The sequence below is a fragment of the Nematolebias whitei genome, chromosome 16 (assembly GCF_014905685.2).
Source record: "Nematolebias whitei isolate Nwh7 chromosome 16, NemWhi1, whole genome shotgun sequence".
NCBI classification, from domain to species: Eukaryota; Metazoa; Chordata; class Actinopteri; order Cyprinodontiformes; family Rivulidae; genus Nematolebias; species Nematolebias whitei.
In genome coordinates, this window is record NC_056513.1 from 704,970 (window position 1) to 723,869 (window position 18,900).

At 41.5% G+C, this 18,900-nt stretch overlaps 1 protein-coding gene across 1 annotated transcript in view; it reads right to left on the bottom strand.

Moving 5' to 3' along the window:
• The window catches only part of LOC119422994 (glutamate receptor 2), a gene marked incomplete at its 3' end in the record, with an annotated part of 67,779 nt that overhangs the window by 20,402 nt on the left and 28,477 nt on the right, over positions 1–18,900 (bottom strand). Inside the window, exons 8-13 of the mRNA XM_037690405.1 lie at positions 18,527–18,631; positions 16,848–16,949; positions 13,414–13,477; positions 12,149–12,291; positions 7,492–7,707; positions 718–872 (exon numbers count right to left, since the gene is read on the bottom strand). Of these exons, the coding sequence (XP_037546333.1) occupies positions 718–872; positions 7,492–7,707; positions 12,149–12,291; positions 13,414–13,477; positions 16,848–16,949; positions 18,527–18,631 (785 nt within the window). The remainder of the gene's footprint in view (positions 1–717; positions 873–7,491; positions 7,708–12,148; positions 12,292–13,413; positions 13,478–16,847; positions 16,950–18,526; positions 18,632–18,900) is intronic.

Genomic DNA, 18,900 nt, shown 5'->3' on the forward strand with positions numbered 1-18,900 from the left:
ACACAAAACATCTGGACTAAACAAAACATCTGGACTACACAAAACATTGAGACGTTAAAATAATCCTTGACGTGGAAGAAGGCAGAGACTTCATCCAGGCTAGGACATGAGTTAGTTAGGCCCATCCAGTGCCAGATTTGTTGTTTTGTTTGTTAGGCTTATAAAACTAATAATTCTCAAAATTGACATTGTGTGAAGGAATGCTACATTCGCTAATATTAAATCTGCACATGTTTACACGACACCACTTGTTTAGTTTGTTGCTCTTCTATAAAGTCTGTTTTTGACCAAAGCCTGAAAAACATCCCTGGAAGTTCTCTTGATCTGTTCTCGTTGCTTCTTCTGTTTTTTCTCATTTCAGATTCTTTTTTTGTTTTAATTATCCAATTCAATCTTTTGTTCTTCAGCAAATTTCAGCAAACAGTCAGATGAATGTCACACTGCTTTACAAAAAATAAAAAGCTATATTTCTAGTTTACTTTTATATATATATATAAACACCTTGGTTTCCATTTGAGAGCTGAAAACAGATAATTAAAATTATTTATATAGTAGCAGTTATGAGCTGTCTGGTGTCTGTTTATTGGAAAATATGAGACATCTATGAGTCTTTTGTGCATCTACAATAAAAAAAAACATGGAGAAGTTGGCAGTAAGAAATACTCCAAAAGGACCAAACAATAAAGGAGTGCAGTCCAAGTCAACTCTGACACCAACCTTGGTGAGATGTCACAACCCTGACGCATGAAAGCCCCCAGGGAGAACCAAAGAGAGTTGAAGATCCCAAACTCATTAATGGATTCAGTTGTGAGAGGCAGCGCTCCGTCCTCCGGTTCTTCAAGGGTCCACTCATACGGGCTGAATCTGGACACCTGCAGTGATGCAACGTTGGACTGTCAGGAGACACAGCTTGGACTTTAAACACGTTACTTCAGATACGAGCCACAGGAGTTACTTTACTACAGGAACGCATACTAACCATGGTTTGTGCCAAAATGTGAAACCCAGACCATGTTGAGTTAAGAACTGATGAAACTGTGGACATTTGGTTACTGCTGCTTCCACACAAGCCATGCAACACAGCAAGACAGCCAAGCACAAAGAAACCTCAGTCTGAGGAACACGGACACAGTGACGTGCCTGTTGTTCACTTGTGGACGCCATCTTGAATTGGACTCAGTGCACAAGTCGTGAGATATTTTGTTAACAGACAAGCACGGTTGACTCCAACACTACTGAGCTTTTCAACAGGGATCCTGCACAATGCACCGCACTCAGAGTAAGTGCTGTGAATGACTCTCAGCTACTACCACACAACTTTTTAGCACAGTATGTGTCAAACTACAGTATTTTAATTAAAGAATTTTAAAAAGTGCTTTCTAAGATCAGTAGCTGACATTTTAAACTGAACTGACACAAATAGTTACTCAGGTGTGAAAATACATGGAAGTATTTTCTATAAAAATCTGTGATTCATGAGATTTCTTCATAAAAGATTAATGGTAGTTATTGCCAAAGTTTAAAACACAAACCTCATGAGATCAGTTTACAGCTTCTAGCACGCCACATCTAAGCTCAGTGTTGGGAGCGTGGCTGCTCAGTGGTTAGCACTGTTGCCTCACAGCAGGAAGGTTCTGGGTTCAATGCCCAGACTGGATCTGGGGTCTTTCCGTGTGGAGTTTGCATGTTCTCCTTGCATTTGCGTGAGTTTTCTCTGGGAACTCCCATTTTCCTCCCACAGTCCCAAAACATGCACGTTAGGCCGCCTTCAGGTCCAGGCCTCCCTTACAAACATCTGGATTTCAGTGGGATGAGGCTGATTAAATAAAGGTTAATACATCAATAAGGGTGTGGGATGGTTTTGGGTCAAACTGACATGACCCTGCAGGAAAGTGACAAATGTGTTTATCTTACAGGAAGTGAACCACGAGCCAGAGACGTTTCTGCCCCGAGGTTAACGTTCATCCAGCAGTTCATGAGAGTTTCTGCTAACCCGAGAGAAAACGCTCGCACAGACAAAAGGACAAACTTATCGCTCACCTTCTGATGGAAAGGTGGCTGAAAACATTTACACAGCACGGTAAATTTAACGTTTTCAGGTTCCAGCCTAAATTCCCTTTTATAACTTTTCATAGACTAAATGAATAATTTTACAGGTTTTTCTGTTTATTTTGTGTATAAAATAAATGTTATCAAATTAATTACAGTTTTTTAAGAGATGCTAAGATTGTTTTAAGGATAATCTAAAGTGAATAATCAAATTAGAAAATACTACTTTTCCATGTAGTCATATTTGGAAAGCACATTTTCAGTTAGAATCACTGACAGCCACATGTCACATGTCACATGTCACGTGTCACGTGTCACGTGTCAGCATGCTAATGTAGCTAAGCTACATCAAAGTTCGTGCTCAATAATCCAGGTATAAAATCCAATAAAGTTCAGTCAGGTCATCTGGACAGTTTTGTTTTTTGATGAGACGTTTCGTCCTTCATCCAAAGGACTTCATCAGTCTGAGGAGCCACAACAAACTCAGTCACGTCAACATAAGGGGGCGCTGCTCTGCTGGCGACCCCGTCTCGAGTGCTTCTACTGCTGCTGCTCTTGTTTTATCCGCTTTTATTTGTTTTGGCCTTTTTGGCTTCTTGTTTTTTGGAGTGTGTGTGTACGTGCACGTTGGAATAGTGGCATCAGTCAGAGTGAGTGTGTACGTGCACATTGGAATAGTGGCATCAGTCAGAGTGTGTGTGTACGTGCACGTTGGAATCAGTCACACAAAGACGGCTCCTGGCGCTTATCCTCTTAAACTCCTGCATACGTGCCAGACGTTTCCAGATGTGGAAGGTGAGCTTCTACTCACTTATTCCAGAGCCCACAGGCGTTGCAACCATTATATGTTAAGGGGACAAGTCCCCCCCACATTAAAAATACGTTCATTTGGACCCCCCCACTTTTACTATGAAACATTAGTTCAGGCGGTGCAGTTTCTCTTTCTTCGTGATTGAATCTATTCCACTTGATTAATAGGAGAATACTCAAACCACTAAAAGTCCATTCCAGGTTTTCCTGGCTCCCTCCAGCTCTCTTCTGCCTCGGCAGAAAACGTGCACAGGTGGAGGAGGTGGAGACGCCTCTGTGCTGCTCACTCGCCAGTGTAGCAGCTTAGTGCGGACAGTTGTTGACGGGGGGGGGTTGATCATCAACATATATTCATGTTGGGAGGACGTTTGAGAGGAGCTACGTCTGTAGCATGTTAGCTGAGCAGTAAGTGTGACGCTGCAGGGACACTTCAACATGTGGCTGCTGGTAGATTCAAACCCCCAACTCTTGCATTGGACGACGACTGCTCGGACCACTCAGCCACAGCCGCCCCAATTTTATTGGTGAACATTCATGCTCCAAATTTTGATAATCCAGATTTTACAAATAACTTGTCTAGTAGAGGTGCAGAAAAAAATAGATTTATTAAAGAATCTAGATTCTATGTGTCCCTGTGATGGACTGGAGACCCGTCCAGGGTGTCCCCCGCCCCTCGCACAGTGATTGCTGGACATGGGCACCGGCGACCCCCCGTGCCCCAAAATGGAATAAGCGGGTAAAGATAATGGATGGATGGATGGATGGATGGATGGATAGATGGATGGATGGATGGATGGATGGATTCTGAGTTCTGCCGATTCTGAATCAATTCTAAAAGCCCATAAATGGATTTTAAAATGTGTTTAATTTTTTTCCGTTCCTACTCCCGAGCGTACTGCATATCACATTACGTGTCCACTCGGCCGTAGAATTTGGCCATGTAGGCCACCGTACAGCAGCTAGTTAGCCAGCTCCCTTTACCTGAATGGAGCCTGTTAGCATGGAGCAGGAGGACATGATTCAACGTGCTCCTTCGTCTTTAAAAATCTTTTCAGATCCTACAATGTTCTGGGGAAGACAGAGCTTCACAAGAGCACGGCTGTTTGCAAGAAGTATCAAATCAAACTGTGGTACAATATTTTGGAAATAAGACAAAATGTGCGGAAGATGAAAGTGAAGCAGGCGACCTGCTGCAACAAACTTCCAGCTGATCCTCCAAAGGCTGTGAAGAGTTCCCTCTCCATCTCTGCTGCATCACAAACATTTATGATCAGACGGCTCAGTGGAAGGGGACGGGTTCAGCTTTATTTTAATACGCTGGACCCAACGCACGGTATTACTTCATGTCGATTCTTTAGTGATAAAGCTGCGCCACAACTTCACCATGAAACAACAATAAAGTGGGAGAAGCTCTGATGCAGCTGCAGCTCAAAGCAGGAAACTGCTTTTCTCATATTAAACTAAAACTTATGGACAAGTTATAAAACAAACTTTATGTAATTTGTCTTTTTAACAGGTGGAAGAGATGAGACACATCTGGAGCCACTTCTAAATGATACAGTTTATGGTTTATAAATGATTATAGTTCAGAAGAGTTTTGGTGCAAACTTGCACAGGTTTTGAAATTTTGTTAAAGATTTACTAAATATGAATCAATATGTTAAGACTGAAGTCTGTATATTTCATGTTAGGTTCAGTTTTGAAAATGTAACAAATGTTAGAACAATATGGTTTAAATAACTGTGAAGTTTGAATTTTATGTTGAATTAAAGGTTAATGAACTATGGTAGGATGAAGCCCGTTTACTTTTATATTTATATATTTAGAATTATTCTTGGGCAGCACGGTGGTGCAACTGGTAGAGCTGCTGCCTCTCAGCGAGCAGGTCCCTGGTTCAAACCCCGGTCCAGGGGCCTTTCTGGGTGGAGTTTGCATGTTCTCTCCGTGCATGCGTGGGTTTTCTCCGGGTACTCCAGTTTCCTCCCACAGACCAAAAACATGCATGTTAGACTGATTGGTAACTCTAAATTGTCCCTAGGTGTGAGTGAGAGAGTGAATGGTTGTTTGTCTCGTTTGTCTCTATGTGTCCCTGTGATGGACTGGAGACCTGTCCAGGGTGTCCCCCGCCCCTTGCACAGTGATTGTTGGACATGGACACCAGCGACCCCCGTGACCCAAAATGGAATAAACGGGTAAAGAAAATGGATGGATGGAATTATTTGTCTGTGATGGACTGGAGACCTGTCCAGGTGTCCCCCACCTCTCCCACAGTGATGGCTGATGTGGACACCAGTGGCACCAGTGACCTCTGTGACTCGTAAAGGAAGAAGTGGATAAAGACGATGGATTAATTATTTGTTCCTAGATTTTTATTTTATTTTAGAAAAATCCAGGCAGCTAAGCTAATACTGGTAATTTAAGTTACAGAATTGATGCACTCCTGTATTTGTTCCTATTTTGGGTATAAATATAAAATGATGCAAAAAGATTTGATACAGTAAGGAACCTAAAATGATTGTTTTAAATAAATGTTCTATTTGTTTATATTGTTCTTTATTCTTTTCATCTTGTCATTTACATAATTGAAACAAAATTTATGATCATTTCATCAGAAACATTGTTTCTGAATGGAAAAATCGATTTTGAATGAAATCAGCAGACACAGTCACAGCCCTAATGTCTAACACACTTCCTGGTCTTGATACTCCTTTGCTAAGTCTTGTGGGGACTTGAACTGTGCGATGAGCCCAGCATCAGACCGCTGCTCACCCGGACCTTTACCCAGTCTTCTGTCACAATGTTGATCCTCGGACGACGCTGGATCCACCAACAAGAACTCTTTGTTCTCTCAGGTACTCAGTCCTGTTCCCGTATAGACTGTTTGCTGTTGAGGGTTCTTTAATTCACGTCTTCTGAGTACCAGCCAGTCACTGGTTCGGATCGTGCCCCCCAGCCTTCATATAAACTTCATGGACAGACCTCACTCCTGTCCTCCGTGGACATTTAATACTCTCCAGTTATCGGATGATCTGTTCAATCATTTCATTTTATCAGTAGTTGATGATTTTCTCACTTTTAGTAAAAGTGACTCAGTTTCTTTGTCATTATTGTGGGAAACACTGAAAGCATTTCTCCATGACCAGATTATTTCTTATTCAGCGAATATGAACAAAAATCGCAGCATCAGAAATCTGAAGAAAAATTCAGGATATTGACAAACAAGATGCCGTTAATCCATCACAGACTTGATCGAAGCATCACCAGGATCTGTTTCATGTTGTTTCATGCTGCTGTGTTCATTGGTCCTCATCTGCTCACACAGACTCATGTTCGTGCTGCTGTTGTTTGGCACATTGTTTTGTCCCATCAGTGCTTCGTGTGTTCTGAGTTTAACGTATTTCTTAGTTCATATCTTAGATCTTATCACTGTTTTCTTTACAATTTGAATTTCTGTTGGATGTAACTGGGACCCTGTGTACACAGTTTCGTTCCACCACATGTACCACGTGAGATGACAAAGAATCTTGACCTTGATTTACAAACTGATGGCGTTTTCTTCGTTTTTCAGAATTGTCTTCAAAATGTAACCTGCCTCCTTCTTACTTGTTTCTCTCTTTCCAAATCAGACACTGTATTTCAGCATTGTTTCTAAATTGTCCATCTTTCCCTGCTGACCCACCATGAGTTGACCTGCTGGTTCTTAGGCCGACTCAGAAATCAGCCCTTACTGATATATATATGGATCACTGGTGACAAGTGAGTCTGACTTGTGGTAAAATCAGAACTGCCTGGGAGCGTGGATTAAGTGCTGCACTGTGTGAATCACGGTGGGATAAGATGATTGTCTACACCTTGTGCTAGATCACAGCTTCTACAGTTCAAAGTAATAAACAGAGTCCACTTCTCAAAATCCCGTTTATCTAAAATCTTTCCCTCAACTTTAGTCCAGTGCGACATTTGTCAGACCTCACCTTCAACTTGAGTCATGTTTTTATTCTGCCCAAGTTTGTATGAGTTCTGGACTTTCAGGGGTTTTTAGAACCCAGATCCAAAGGGACCCACTAACTGACATCTTCGGAGTCTCCCCTGCAAAAGGAGACTTTAGCTTTCTGTTCCCTTCTTGCAAGATGATGCATTTTACTCTTCTGGAAATCTCCCACACCTCCGTCTACATTACTATGACTTACAATACATTTTAATAATAATAATAATATTGCATTTTATTTGTATAGCACTTGTCTAAATACTCAAAGACGCTTAACACTGTCAGGACATTTTTGAAGGTGGAGAAGATTTTACTAACAGTGAAGGTAGTTCAGAAAAATCTTGTTGCAAGTGGACACCGTTTGAGGAGGAGCTCAAATCTTTACCTCCTTAGTGCAGAATCATGAAATGAACCCGTCATGTGACCAAGGTAAAAACATTGTAAACCATTTGATTTCTTTTACACCCCACTTCTTAATTTACAGTATTTATTGACTTGTTTTATTTCTTTTAGTGCTTGTGTTTGTACAGTTTTATCTTGTGAACAACATTGTATAATGTCTTGATAAATGACTAAACAATCAATAAACAAAGAATGACTGACAGCCGTGATGACAGTGTAGGTGCGTCAGGAACAGGTTTACTTACCAGAAAGAGTACGACACTAACGCCAATGTAGGCAAAGACGATGCACATCCAGATCTCATAGGCCAAGGGGTCCAGAAAGGAGAAGACTCCTGGTTTGGATTTCTGAGGCTTTTTGATCATGATTGAGATTCCCAGAGACATGAAGGGTTTGGAGAAATCAATAACCTCTTCACGAACAAGTGTAATGGTTAGTGGAGCAACCGCTATATCTGCTTTCTGTAGGAAACATAAAGAGAGGGTCTGGTCATGTCGTTTGCAGTGTCAGAACTGGATCTCATTTCAGTCAGGGTTTAGAGCTCACCACAGCACTGAATCTGCACTGGTGAAAGTCACTAATGATATTCTCATGGCCTCAAACAATGGACTTGTGTCTCTACTGGTCCTGTTAGACCTCAGTGCTGCGTTTAATCCAGTTGATCACAATATTTTACTACAGAGGCTTGAATATGATCCAGGAATATGTTTTTAATATCCTGGAATATGATTCGTTTGTAAATGTAAATAATGAATTTTCATCATACACCAAAGTTAGTCATGGAGTTCCTCAGGGTTCAGTGCTTGTACCAATACTCTTTACTTTATATATGCTTCCATTAGGTAAAGTTATTAAATAACATGGAATAAATTTTCATTGTTATGCTGATGACACACAGTTTTGTACATGAAACCCAGAGAATCCGATCAGCTACGTAAGTTCTAGTTACTCAAGTTACTTAAGCTGTCGTCTTTGACCTGTCCAAGGGATTTTAAACTATTGTTAAGTTCTATGCAAAAATCAATGCAGACATGTTCCTGGTTATAGTATTTTACTTCGTTTCATAATGTAGCTTGGTTTTATTTTATTTTTTATCACTAATTGTATTTACTTTTCATTTTATATGCATTTTACAGCTGTTTCTTGTTGTCTGTACAACATCTGTGGTTTTATTTAAAACAGGTCTCTCTTGAAAATGAGTCCTTGTGACTCAGTGAGACTAACTTGTATAAATAAAGATTAAGTGAATGAATGAAGTTACAAGCATGTCTTAAAGACATAAAAACCTGGATGACCCTTAATTTTCTCCTGTTGAACAGACAAGACTGAGGTTTTGGTTTTTGGACCTGAGCACCTTAGGAATGAATGTTTCAGTCCTTCTCCCTCCTTAGATGCATTAATCTGTCCTCCAGCTCTAATGTTAAAAATCTTGGTGTTATTTTTGATCAGGACATGTCTTTTATCCCCCACATTAAAAACGTTACTAGAACCTCCTTCTTCCACCTGCGTAATATCACTAACATTAGAAACATCTGATCTAAAGATGATGCAGAAAAACTGGTCCATGCATTTGTCACGTCTAGACTGGACTATTGCGATGGTTTATTATCTGGGTGTCCAAATACTTCTTTAAAACGTCTTCAGTTGATCCAAAATGCTGCTGCCAGAGTCTTAACTGGAGTTACTGGGAGAGATCATCTCTCTCCAGTTTTAGCTTCTCTCCATTGGTTCCCTGTCAAATCCAGAATAGAATTCAAAATCTTACTTCTAACCTACAAAGCTCTCAACAACCTAGCTCCATCTTATAATACAGATCTTACTGTTTGTATTTGTAATTATTTCTATCTTAACATGTTTTTTTTGTATCTGTCCTCCTATAGAAAGTCCTCCTGGACCTGTCATTCTGAGTTTGTCTGTTTCTACTTCCTGTCCTCTCAAACCCAGCCAGTCGAAAAAGATGTCCGCTCGTCCTGAGCCTGGTTCTGTTGGAGGTTTCTTCCTGTTAAAGGGAGTTTTTCTTCCCACTGTCTCCTTTGTTCTTGCTCAGGATGAGAGACTGTGATGAAGTGAAGATTCAACACAATCTGCTGCTTCCTCAGAAACTGTTCTCGTTGTATCTCGGTGCAATGATATTAAAGCTTATTCTGAATCTGTAGAGAACTTTTACTAATTGACTTTTATAAAGTATGTGCATGTTTCTGTTCAGTGCCCTGAGACAACTTCCGTGAGGTATGCACAAATGACAAAGCTGTTCTGACTTGGTGTTATATACATAGATAAACTGAAATGAATGTGCTGATTCCAGCGAACTAATCTCTCAGCTGCAGGCAAAGACCATCTCTCAGAACAGTGAAAGTGTGGACTGAGGAATCCACCTGAACCCTGCAGAAGTGTTTTGAGATCAGAGTGGGGAGTTATTGCTGAGGGGACAGACCTAGGAGGACACACTACAGCTGCCCTTTCAAATGTAACGTTTAGCACAGAATGTGGTGGAAAGTAAAGCGAGTAAAGTGTTCCCCAACCAAAATTGTGTAAATCCTTTGCCCATTTTGACCAGCAGAATGCAACGGCCCACATCCAGCAAACAAAGACAACCCCATCTAGCTGACACCAGTTCAGAGTCGCTCTGAACAAAATCAATGAGGAAGACAACTGGTTCAGATGGAATCACCAGAAATATCCTCAGGGACTGTGCATACCAGTTAGGAGAGGTGTTTACCTCTTGCTACAAGATCTGCCATCCCCCTTGCATAAAATTTGCCACAATAGTCCCAGCGCCAAAAAATTATTCAGTGAACTGCCTCAATAACTATAGGTATATTGAAAAAGGGTTGTATGCTCAATCATGCAGGTAGATAACAACAAAAAAGGTTAAACTGCGTCATCTGGACCAGTTTCTTTAGTGAGAAGTGTTTCGTCCCCCATCCAGAGGACTTCCTCAGTCTACAGCCTGCCAACCAGATCTGTCCCATAGGTAGCCTTCACTGCTGTTTCAAGACCACCTCCTGTTGGAATCTCAGAAGTAGACTTTTAACACATCCACAACCATCAATCATCATGAACAATCAAATATTGTAGTCCAGGTGGTCAACTTGCTACTCACAGAAGCAGCCTGAGGACAACAAAGACCAAAGTGGTTCAGAAAAAGGGTTGTAAGTTCAATCACCCAGGTAGATAACAGGCCCTTTTTTCTACTCTGGCTCTCGATCAAGGCGGATGCTCCTGCTCTCCCTCCCCCGTCGGTGTTGCCAGATAGAGTCGAGGTTTCCCATCCCAAAAATCTGTTAAAATCCGCCACATCACAAAAACCTGCCCAATCAGTGTATTGTTACATTATATTTACTGTTTGAACATGAACACACATCAGTACAAGCCAAGGTAATTTAACAATATGTGGCAAAACACAACAATCCAACAAATATCTTCCCAGAGTTCCCAGCAAAATCAGAATGAAAACCGTCCATTTGGCGGTAAACTGCCCAATCTGGCAACACTGTCCCCCATTCTCTTCTTCCTCCTGCTCTGCTCTCTGTGTGTTTGAAGCTCCTGGTACACATCTCCCGAATGAAAAATATGATTATGGATCTGGTGAGCTGGAATTTCAACGCAATCGATAAAATCTTTTCAACAAAATGACAGGGTCCTGGAGAACCCTCTTGTCCGACTGAGACTCATGCTGCGAGGTACATCAGCGATCCGTGGGGAGTTTGGCAGCTCATGTGTCTCTCCGTTCTGACTCAGGAGGACGCTGAAGACGTTTATATATTTGGATTTATGATAGAAGGGGTTCTGCTCTTTGGCATCGGCGGGGTTCTGTTTTATCGACTTTTGAAGAAGACTTCGGCAGCAGTTTCAGCCACGACAAAGCTTCTAAGTCAGTGTGAAGGTTTGGTTTGTGCTATGAGGACTCAAAATCAGCTGATTTACAAGCTAAATCGTAAGATGAAGGCGATTTGTGAGAATTGCAGGCCGCCTGAGGCTCCTAGGACTCGTCAGCATTAGAGGATGACATTTTTTCGGGAGTACCGCAGGTCATGGGATTCCGGAGGAATTCCGGCGGGACTGGAGTCAACCTTATTATAACTCACGTGACTGGGACGTGACCGGACTGAAAGCTAACAGATCTAAATCTGACTCCCCCGTTTGGCCTCAGATACGAGCCAACTATCAAATCTCTCCTGGGACATGGGTAACTAGGGATAAAAAGCTTTGTCTATCGCACCCCCCACCCCCCAGAGAACTTCTGTGCAGGTTATTTATTTATTTATTTATTTTTTATTGACAATAAGTGTTAACAAAATTACAAAAAAACTATCAACATTATAAAACAAAATGAACAAGACAATAATGCCAGGGGGTTATGAAGCGAACACAAATAGAATGAAGTGTATATACATACATACACACATTTAAAATAAAAAAATAAAATTAAGTCACAAAAATGCTGGTGGGTACACATATCAATTGTTTTAATGGCTTTACTATTGATTGAAGACTGAAGAGTTCTGATATATTGTTTGAATTCCTCTTTAAAGACCAAGAAACAAGGTTCTGATTTGAGAATTTAGACCAATGGAGAGACTTCAAATCAGGTGTAATATGATGTTTTTGTGCCAGGTAAAAGATGTGCAGTTTGCAGCATCTGAAAACGGGCGAGAGGAACAGACCACAGGATAAAGTTGTTGCAGTAGTCCAGCCGAGCAGTAACAAGGCATGAGTCACTCATTCTAACGTTTGCTGCAAAACATTAGGCCTTATCTCAGAAGAAATGCCAACGTCTACATTTCCAAGCACATTTTATTGCAACACAACCATATCACATCTGCACTGCTACTAAAAACATAAAACAGGTTTTTGAAATGTTTATTTATGATGTACATATGTGAGACTTTGAAATCTTACCCCATAAACCAACTCTCCAACCATACCGTTCCAGATTTTGGTCTCAGCATCTCTTGCTCCGTATTTCCCATCTCCAACAATCTTTAGCTGATAGCGTATACCACAGTGTTTGGCAATTTCTGCTGCCAGGTCAACACAGTAACCTTACACAAAGATAAAAAAACTGTGTGAAAGTCTGAAAGTTTTAGAAAAAAGGCACTAAAGTGTTGATGTATGTAAAAACTGTAAGTGATGAGGGTATGATGCGTTTCTGTATGAGCAGAAACTTGAGCCATCAGAAACTGGATCGTTCAGACTGAATCTGTATTCACATAATTTAAACGAAATCCATTGGTTGGAAAATGAATTTCACTAAATTGAAACTGAATTTAATGGTTTGACACTGAATTTCACTGTGTTGAAAATTCAGTTTGACTACTTTGGCCGACATCTTTATCTCCTCACTCACCCTGGAGATAGTTCCCACCTGCCTGAAGACCACCACCATCATCCCAGTCTCAAAAAGCTCTACAGTGACTGGTCTGAATGACTAGCAGCCAGTGGTCCTCACCCTGAGAGTCACTAAATGCTTCAAAAAACTGGTCATGACTCACATCAGAACAAGCATCAACATCAACGAGGACCCTCATCAGTATGCATACTGTGAGAACCGAACTTGAGAAGATGCCATCTCCTCTGTGGTCCACACTGCGCTCACCCGCCTGGAGCAGAAGGACTCCTACGTCCGTATGCTCTTTGTGGACTTCACCTCTGCCTTCAACACCATGATCCCCCAAACCCTGATGGACAAACTACACACACTAGGACTAAGTTCCTCCATTTGTAACTGGGTACTAGACTTCTTACATAAGAGGATCTGTGGTGGAAGTGGTCTCCAGCTACAAGTACTTGGGTGTGCACCTGAACAACAACCTCAGCTGGAGCAACAACACCACCAGCCTGATGAAGAAAGATCATCAGAGACTCTACTTCCTCAGACGGCTGAGACGAGCGTGTAAATAGCGTGTATTTAGTTGATGTTTTTCTTAGTTCATATCTTAGATGTTATCACTGTTTTTCTTTTACATTTTATTGTTGGATGTAACTGGGACCCTGTGTACATAAACTCGTTCCACCTCATGTACCACATGTGGTGGAACGACAATAAAGAAACTGACTCTCTGAGGACAGGATCTATTAAACAATAAATGAAAGTCTAAAGAAGTTAAGGAGCCTTATTGATGCTGACCAATAAACACAAATAATGACGTAAACTACGTACGTACCTTCGTACTGGTCGTTGTCTTGAAACAGTTCGGCGTTCTTCTTTAGCATCACATAGGGAGCTTCCTAAATACACAGATAAAAATAAGAGTTATGACCAGTAAAATACATGTATTCATGTTGTGCACAAACATATTCAGAGAGCGTGTTTGTAAAAGATGTTAAACTGTTCAAGCTGCTACATGTGAACACGGATGCACATTACTAATATGTGAACATTATTCAGTGAAGTGCGAGTTGAGAGTTAATGCACGGCGTTATCTACTAATATTTAACAACTTCTCAAGGAACAGTATGATTTGTAAAAACTTGATAAATAAAACTAGTTTGAGTTGAATTTAAAGTCGACGTATCTGCGTGAGCTGACCCTTCTGACGACGGCTTCGTGCTCAACGATGCTCAATGAACTTTCGATCGTAGTTAATTGTGTAAGGAAGAAAATGTTTGTACACATTTAACATTTTCACTGTTTGAATTTAAAATGCAAACAACTCATAACATAATGTATTTTTATATGTAATTTTATTTTTATAATTTTATTTTTATTTTATTTTTATATTTTTATTTTTATATGTAATTTTTTATTTGTGTAATTTTGTATATGTAATTTTTTGGAGGGGTGGGGGGTGGCGCAGAGGTTAGAAGATGGGCTTGTGATCAAAAGTTGCAGGTTCACCTCCCGGTACCGTCAACATCAATATGTGTGTGGAAAAGATAAAAACACCCACACCTGCCTCCACCCTCATTCGCCCCACCCTGGGCCCCCGAGCAAGCCCCCCCCCCCAATCCGCCCCCAAACAGGCCCCCCCTGAAAATGAGCTCTCGTGGCTCATTGAGCCTACCTGGATAAATAAAGGGGAAATGAAAAAAAATAATAATAATAATACAAATAGTTTTAAACTCAACATTTTCAGAAACCTTTTTTCCAACTACTGTATACTTGACCAGTTTGTAAACCCCCCCACACACACCCCCACACCCACACATCATACAGTTTCTATAAAACTATATGTTGATGAACTAACGAAGTTCATTTTTTAAATGAAAATTGTCGAGCCAGTTTTTTTCCGTAGCTTTCATCAGCTATCTGCACCCGCCCACTGATGCTCTGTATTAGTCGGGTAAAAATGAATCCACTTGACATACATCTAACCACTGGTTGAGCCAATGCACGTGGAGCATGCACACAACCCTGCATGCCTTCAGCGGAAATCTCAGTAGACCGCAACCGTTGGAGACGAGCTAGCAACTCAGAATTGGTGATTTTCAGGTGCAGTCTCACTGAACTTTGAATGTTTCTAATCAAGTAAGAGGTGCAGCTGGATTTTCACTGACCACTTTTTAAAAACGAGTCTATGTGAACAACTTGCAAAACTTTTAAAAACACTATTTGGCCATGCACATTTTTAGCTGTCCACCCACAGTAAGTAGATTTTCACCCACCTCGGCAGCCACAGTATGTTCACGATCTACATTCATTTCTTTAATGAAAATTGTAAAGCCAGTTTTTCAGAAATGATTAGTTATCATCAGTGTGGTTCTTATCCACGGTCACTAGGCATGGATGTGTGTCAGAGAAGAGCTACGGTGCAGAAGTCTACAGGAATACATCCTAACTGCTGTAGGGATGGTTGGAGAAACAAGTGACTAAACAGAAACCGTCCAGATGACCTGAGTGAACATTGTTGGAGTTACACCTGAATTAATGAGCAGGAACTTTATGACACCTTTGAGAACAAAGTTGGGACACAAATCTTTGGAGTGGACTTTCAAACAGAGAGGATCCCATCACAGACACTCTGCCTCTTGCACAAGGTGAGGTAAGCCCCCAGTATACTCCTGCGTCCTGTCAGACGCGCGGAAACTGTGCGCACTGTCCACAGAGGGTTCAGACTTCGTTCTCGAGCGTCCACCCTGAGCAGCTGCAGTCAGCTCCACAGACAAGGGGCGTTTAGCTTCGGGACAAATCGAGTTCGCTGATTGGTCATTTGCTGACACGCCTACTGGATTGATTGACAGGTCAAAAAAAAAAAAAAACAAGAGCTGGCAGCCGCAGCGGTGTTCTGTGTTTATATGTTGTTAATAAAAAGTTCTAAAAAATGAAAAAATTCAGGGAGCGCTGGCCCTGCAGCCCACACATCAGACCAGCCTATCAGGAAATCTCCAGAACATCCTGCAGCCACGCTGGACCTAATTTCAATTCTCTCGTGAAAAATTCCTTCATTTCTCACCATTTCAGTCATAGCATCAACGGAGGAGGAAGAGATCGCCTCTTGTAAAAAAATTAAAAAAAATAAAAGAAAAGGCCATTAAACCAGATCAGGGATGAAGAAGAGGAATTTAAAACTTTGGTGAAACATACTACACAGTTTGTCACCGGGCAGTTTATGGGTGACACAGAGTACAAGTACGCGGTCGTAAAAATTGAGCTTTGCATGGACATGCCCTGCGGGCGTCCTTTTAGGCTCTAATCCAGTACGCACAAACCTCGGTGGACTGATGTACACAGGAATATACTGGAGGTTTATTAAAGGACACCAGAAGCCCCGAACGGCTCAACAACTTTTTGATAGTTTCTACTTATTAATGTTCAAAGCTCGACTGACAAGGATGCAAGCCTGTGTGGCTGAGGAGATGAAGAACAATGAAAGAAGAGACTCTAGAATACTTTGTCCAAAGTATTGCAGCACATAGAGACAAGACTTAACTCCATTCATACAGCACTCGACTACACACATTCATACAACACTCTACTACACACATTCATACAACACTCTACTACACACATTCATACAACACTACTACACACATTCATACAGCACTCGACTACACACATTCATACAACACTACTACACACATTCATACAACACTGTACTACACACATTCATACAACACTGTACTACACACATTCATACAACACTCTACTACACACATTCATACAAAACTGTACTACACACATTCATACAGCACTCTACTACACACATTCATACAGCACTCTACTACACACATTCATACAACACTACTACACACATTCATACAGCACTCTACTACACACATTCATACAACACTCTACTACACACATTCATACAACACTACTACACACATTCATACAGCACTCTACTACACACATTCATACAGCACTCTACTACACACATATTCATACACTGATGGGACACACATCAGGGCAATGAGGGGTTCATTGTCTTGCCCAGGGACACTTCAGCATGTGACTGCTGGTGGAATTGAACCACCAACTCTCCAATTGGAGGATGACCACTCTAACCAATGTGCCTCAGCTGCATGTTTTCAGCCATACAAACTGCACAGTTAATTCATGTTTTAGACTGAAGTTCTGGTTTTTTTTTACTCTTCCTGTTTCTATATCAGATGAGTGTTAGTCCACATCATATCTCATGAAAGTGTGAGAGTGTGTTACCAGAATAGTTGTAACGATGACCGTCTTGTTTTCCATTCCCATTGTATCATTGGGATCTGACTTTGTCAGCACCATCCGGTCCACCTCGTTCCAATAGCCGATCTAAAAGGACACAACACAAAGAGGTTTTACAGGAGAAACATTTTGTCAAACAAACATCCTCCAGAGAGGGAAGCCTGGGTCTCCCTACTTAGGCTGATACCCCCACCGACCCGACCCCGGATAAGCGGGAAAAAATGGATGGATGAATGGATGGATGGACATCCTCCATCTATTTCTGCTCTCATTCAATATTGAGTTGCTGGGGCAACAATTAAACCTCCCTGAGACCTTCTCCAGTTCAATGAGATTAAATATCTATTGCAAGAATCTTCAGAGTATTTGAGCAACTTTTGTTATTTCACTAACTGGAACACATTAAATACACCACAAGCATCCACATCACACTGCCCCAATCTAACTTTGTTCTGTTCTCACTTGTGGACAAGAGAAACTATGTTTTATCTTGAGCTAAAAATATCTTCCCTGCATGTGTGTGTATGTGTAGGAAAGTTCTAGGAAACAAGTCTTGTGACACGGCTCAGGCACCGCTATGTCCTTTATGAAGAATCAGTGGGGTTTCATTTAGCTGCTGTCTGACTGTTTACGTGGGTTCACCACCTGTGGGAGGGGCCAAAAGAGTAAGGTGCAATGCGGGATAAGTTGTGGTCGAGGGCAGGGACCTTGACGGTCTGCGGTCTGATCCTCAGCTACAGAAGCTGGCTCTCGAGACGTGGAATGTCACCTCTCTGGTGGGGAAGGAGCCTGAGTTGGTGTTTGAGGTTGAGAGGTTCCGGCTAGAACTAGTCGGACTCACCTAGACGTACAACTCTGACTCTGGAACCAGTTTCCTTGAGAGGGGTTGGACACTATTCCACTCTGGAGTTGCCCCTGGTGAGAAGCGCCGAGCAGCAGTGGGCATACGTGTTGCCCCACATCTTAGTGCTTGTACGTTAGAGTTGACCCCGGTGAATGAGAGGGTAGCCTCCCTCCACCTACGTGTGTGGGGACAGAATCTGACTGTAGTTTGTGCTTAAGCACCAAACAGCAATTCAGATTACTCAAACTTTCAGGAGTCCTTGGAGAGAGTACTTGAGAGTCCCCCTCCTGGGGACTCCCTTGTTCTGCTGGGGGCCTTTCATTGCTCTTGTGGGACATGAAAGTGAGACCTGGAGGGGTGTGGCTGGGAGAAACAGCCACCCTGATCTGAACCCGAGTGGTGTTCTGTTATTGGACTTCTGTGCTCGTCATGGATTGTCAATAACGAACACCATGTTCAAACATAAGGGTGTCCATATGCGCTCTTGGCACCATATATAGGTGGTGTAGGGGCAGGGCAGCCGACTCAGGACCCGAAGGTCCCGGTTCGATCCCCAGTCATTGCACATATGATGGTGTCTCTGAGCAAGACACCCCATTCCCAGTTGCTCCCTGGGCGCCTCCAAAGGTCGCCCACTGCTCAGCCTGATGGTGGATGGGTTAAATGCAGAGAGCCAATTTTGCCATTGTATGAGAACATACAATGATGACAATACATACAAATTATATATGTACACACATACATATACATATATGAGTTAAATGCAAATAACTAATTTCACCATTGTATGGGAATGATGACAGTCTCAGACTTCCCTTACCTTGACAGGTCCGTTGTTTTTCAGCTCCATGATTGTTACAGAGTAGTTGATCCTCTTTCCATACTGATCAAACTGGATGTTTCCAGTTAATCCATTTATGCGGACCTGGAGATAAATCGCAAGTACTACAATTATCTGTAAAAGAATATTGTTGAAACATCACACAAACAAAGACATACACAAAGAAACAAGCCAAAGGCAGAAAATGTGTTTAACATGTCTATTATGCTGAGTACTTTTTAATCTGTAATTAAAACTATAAATTGTACATTAGAAAAATAAAAACATGTACATACAATAGGTTTACTTAGATATATATAAGTACTAAGCATAATAGACATGTTAAACACATTTTCTGCCTTTGGCTTGTTTCT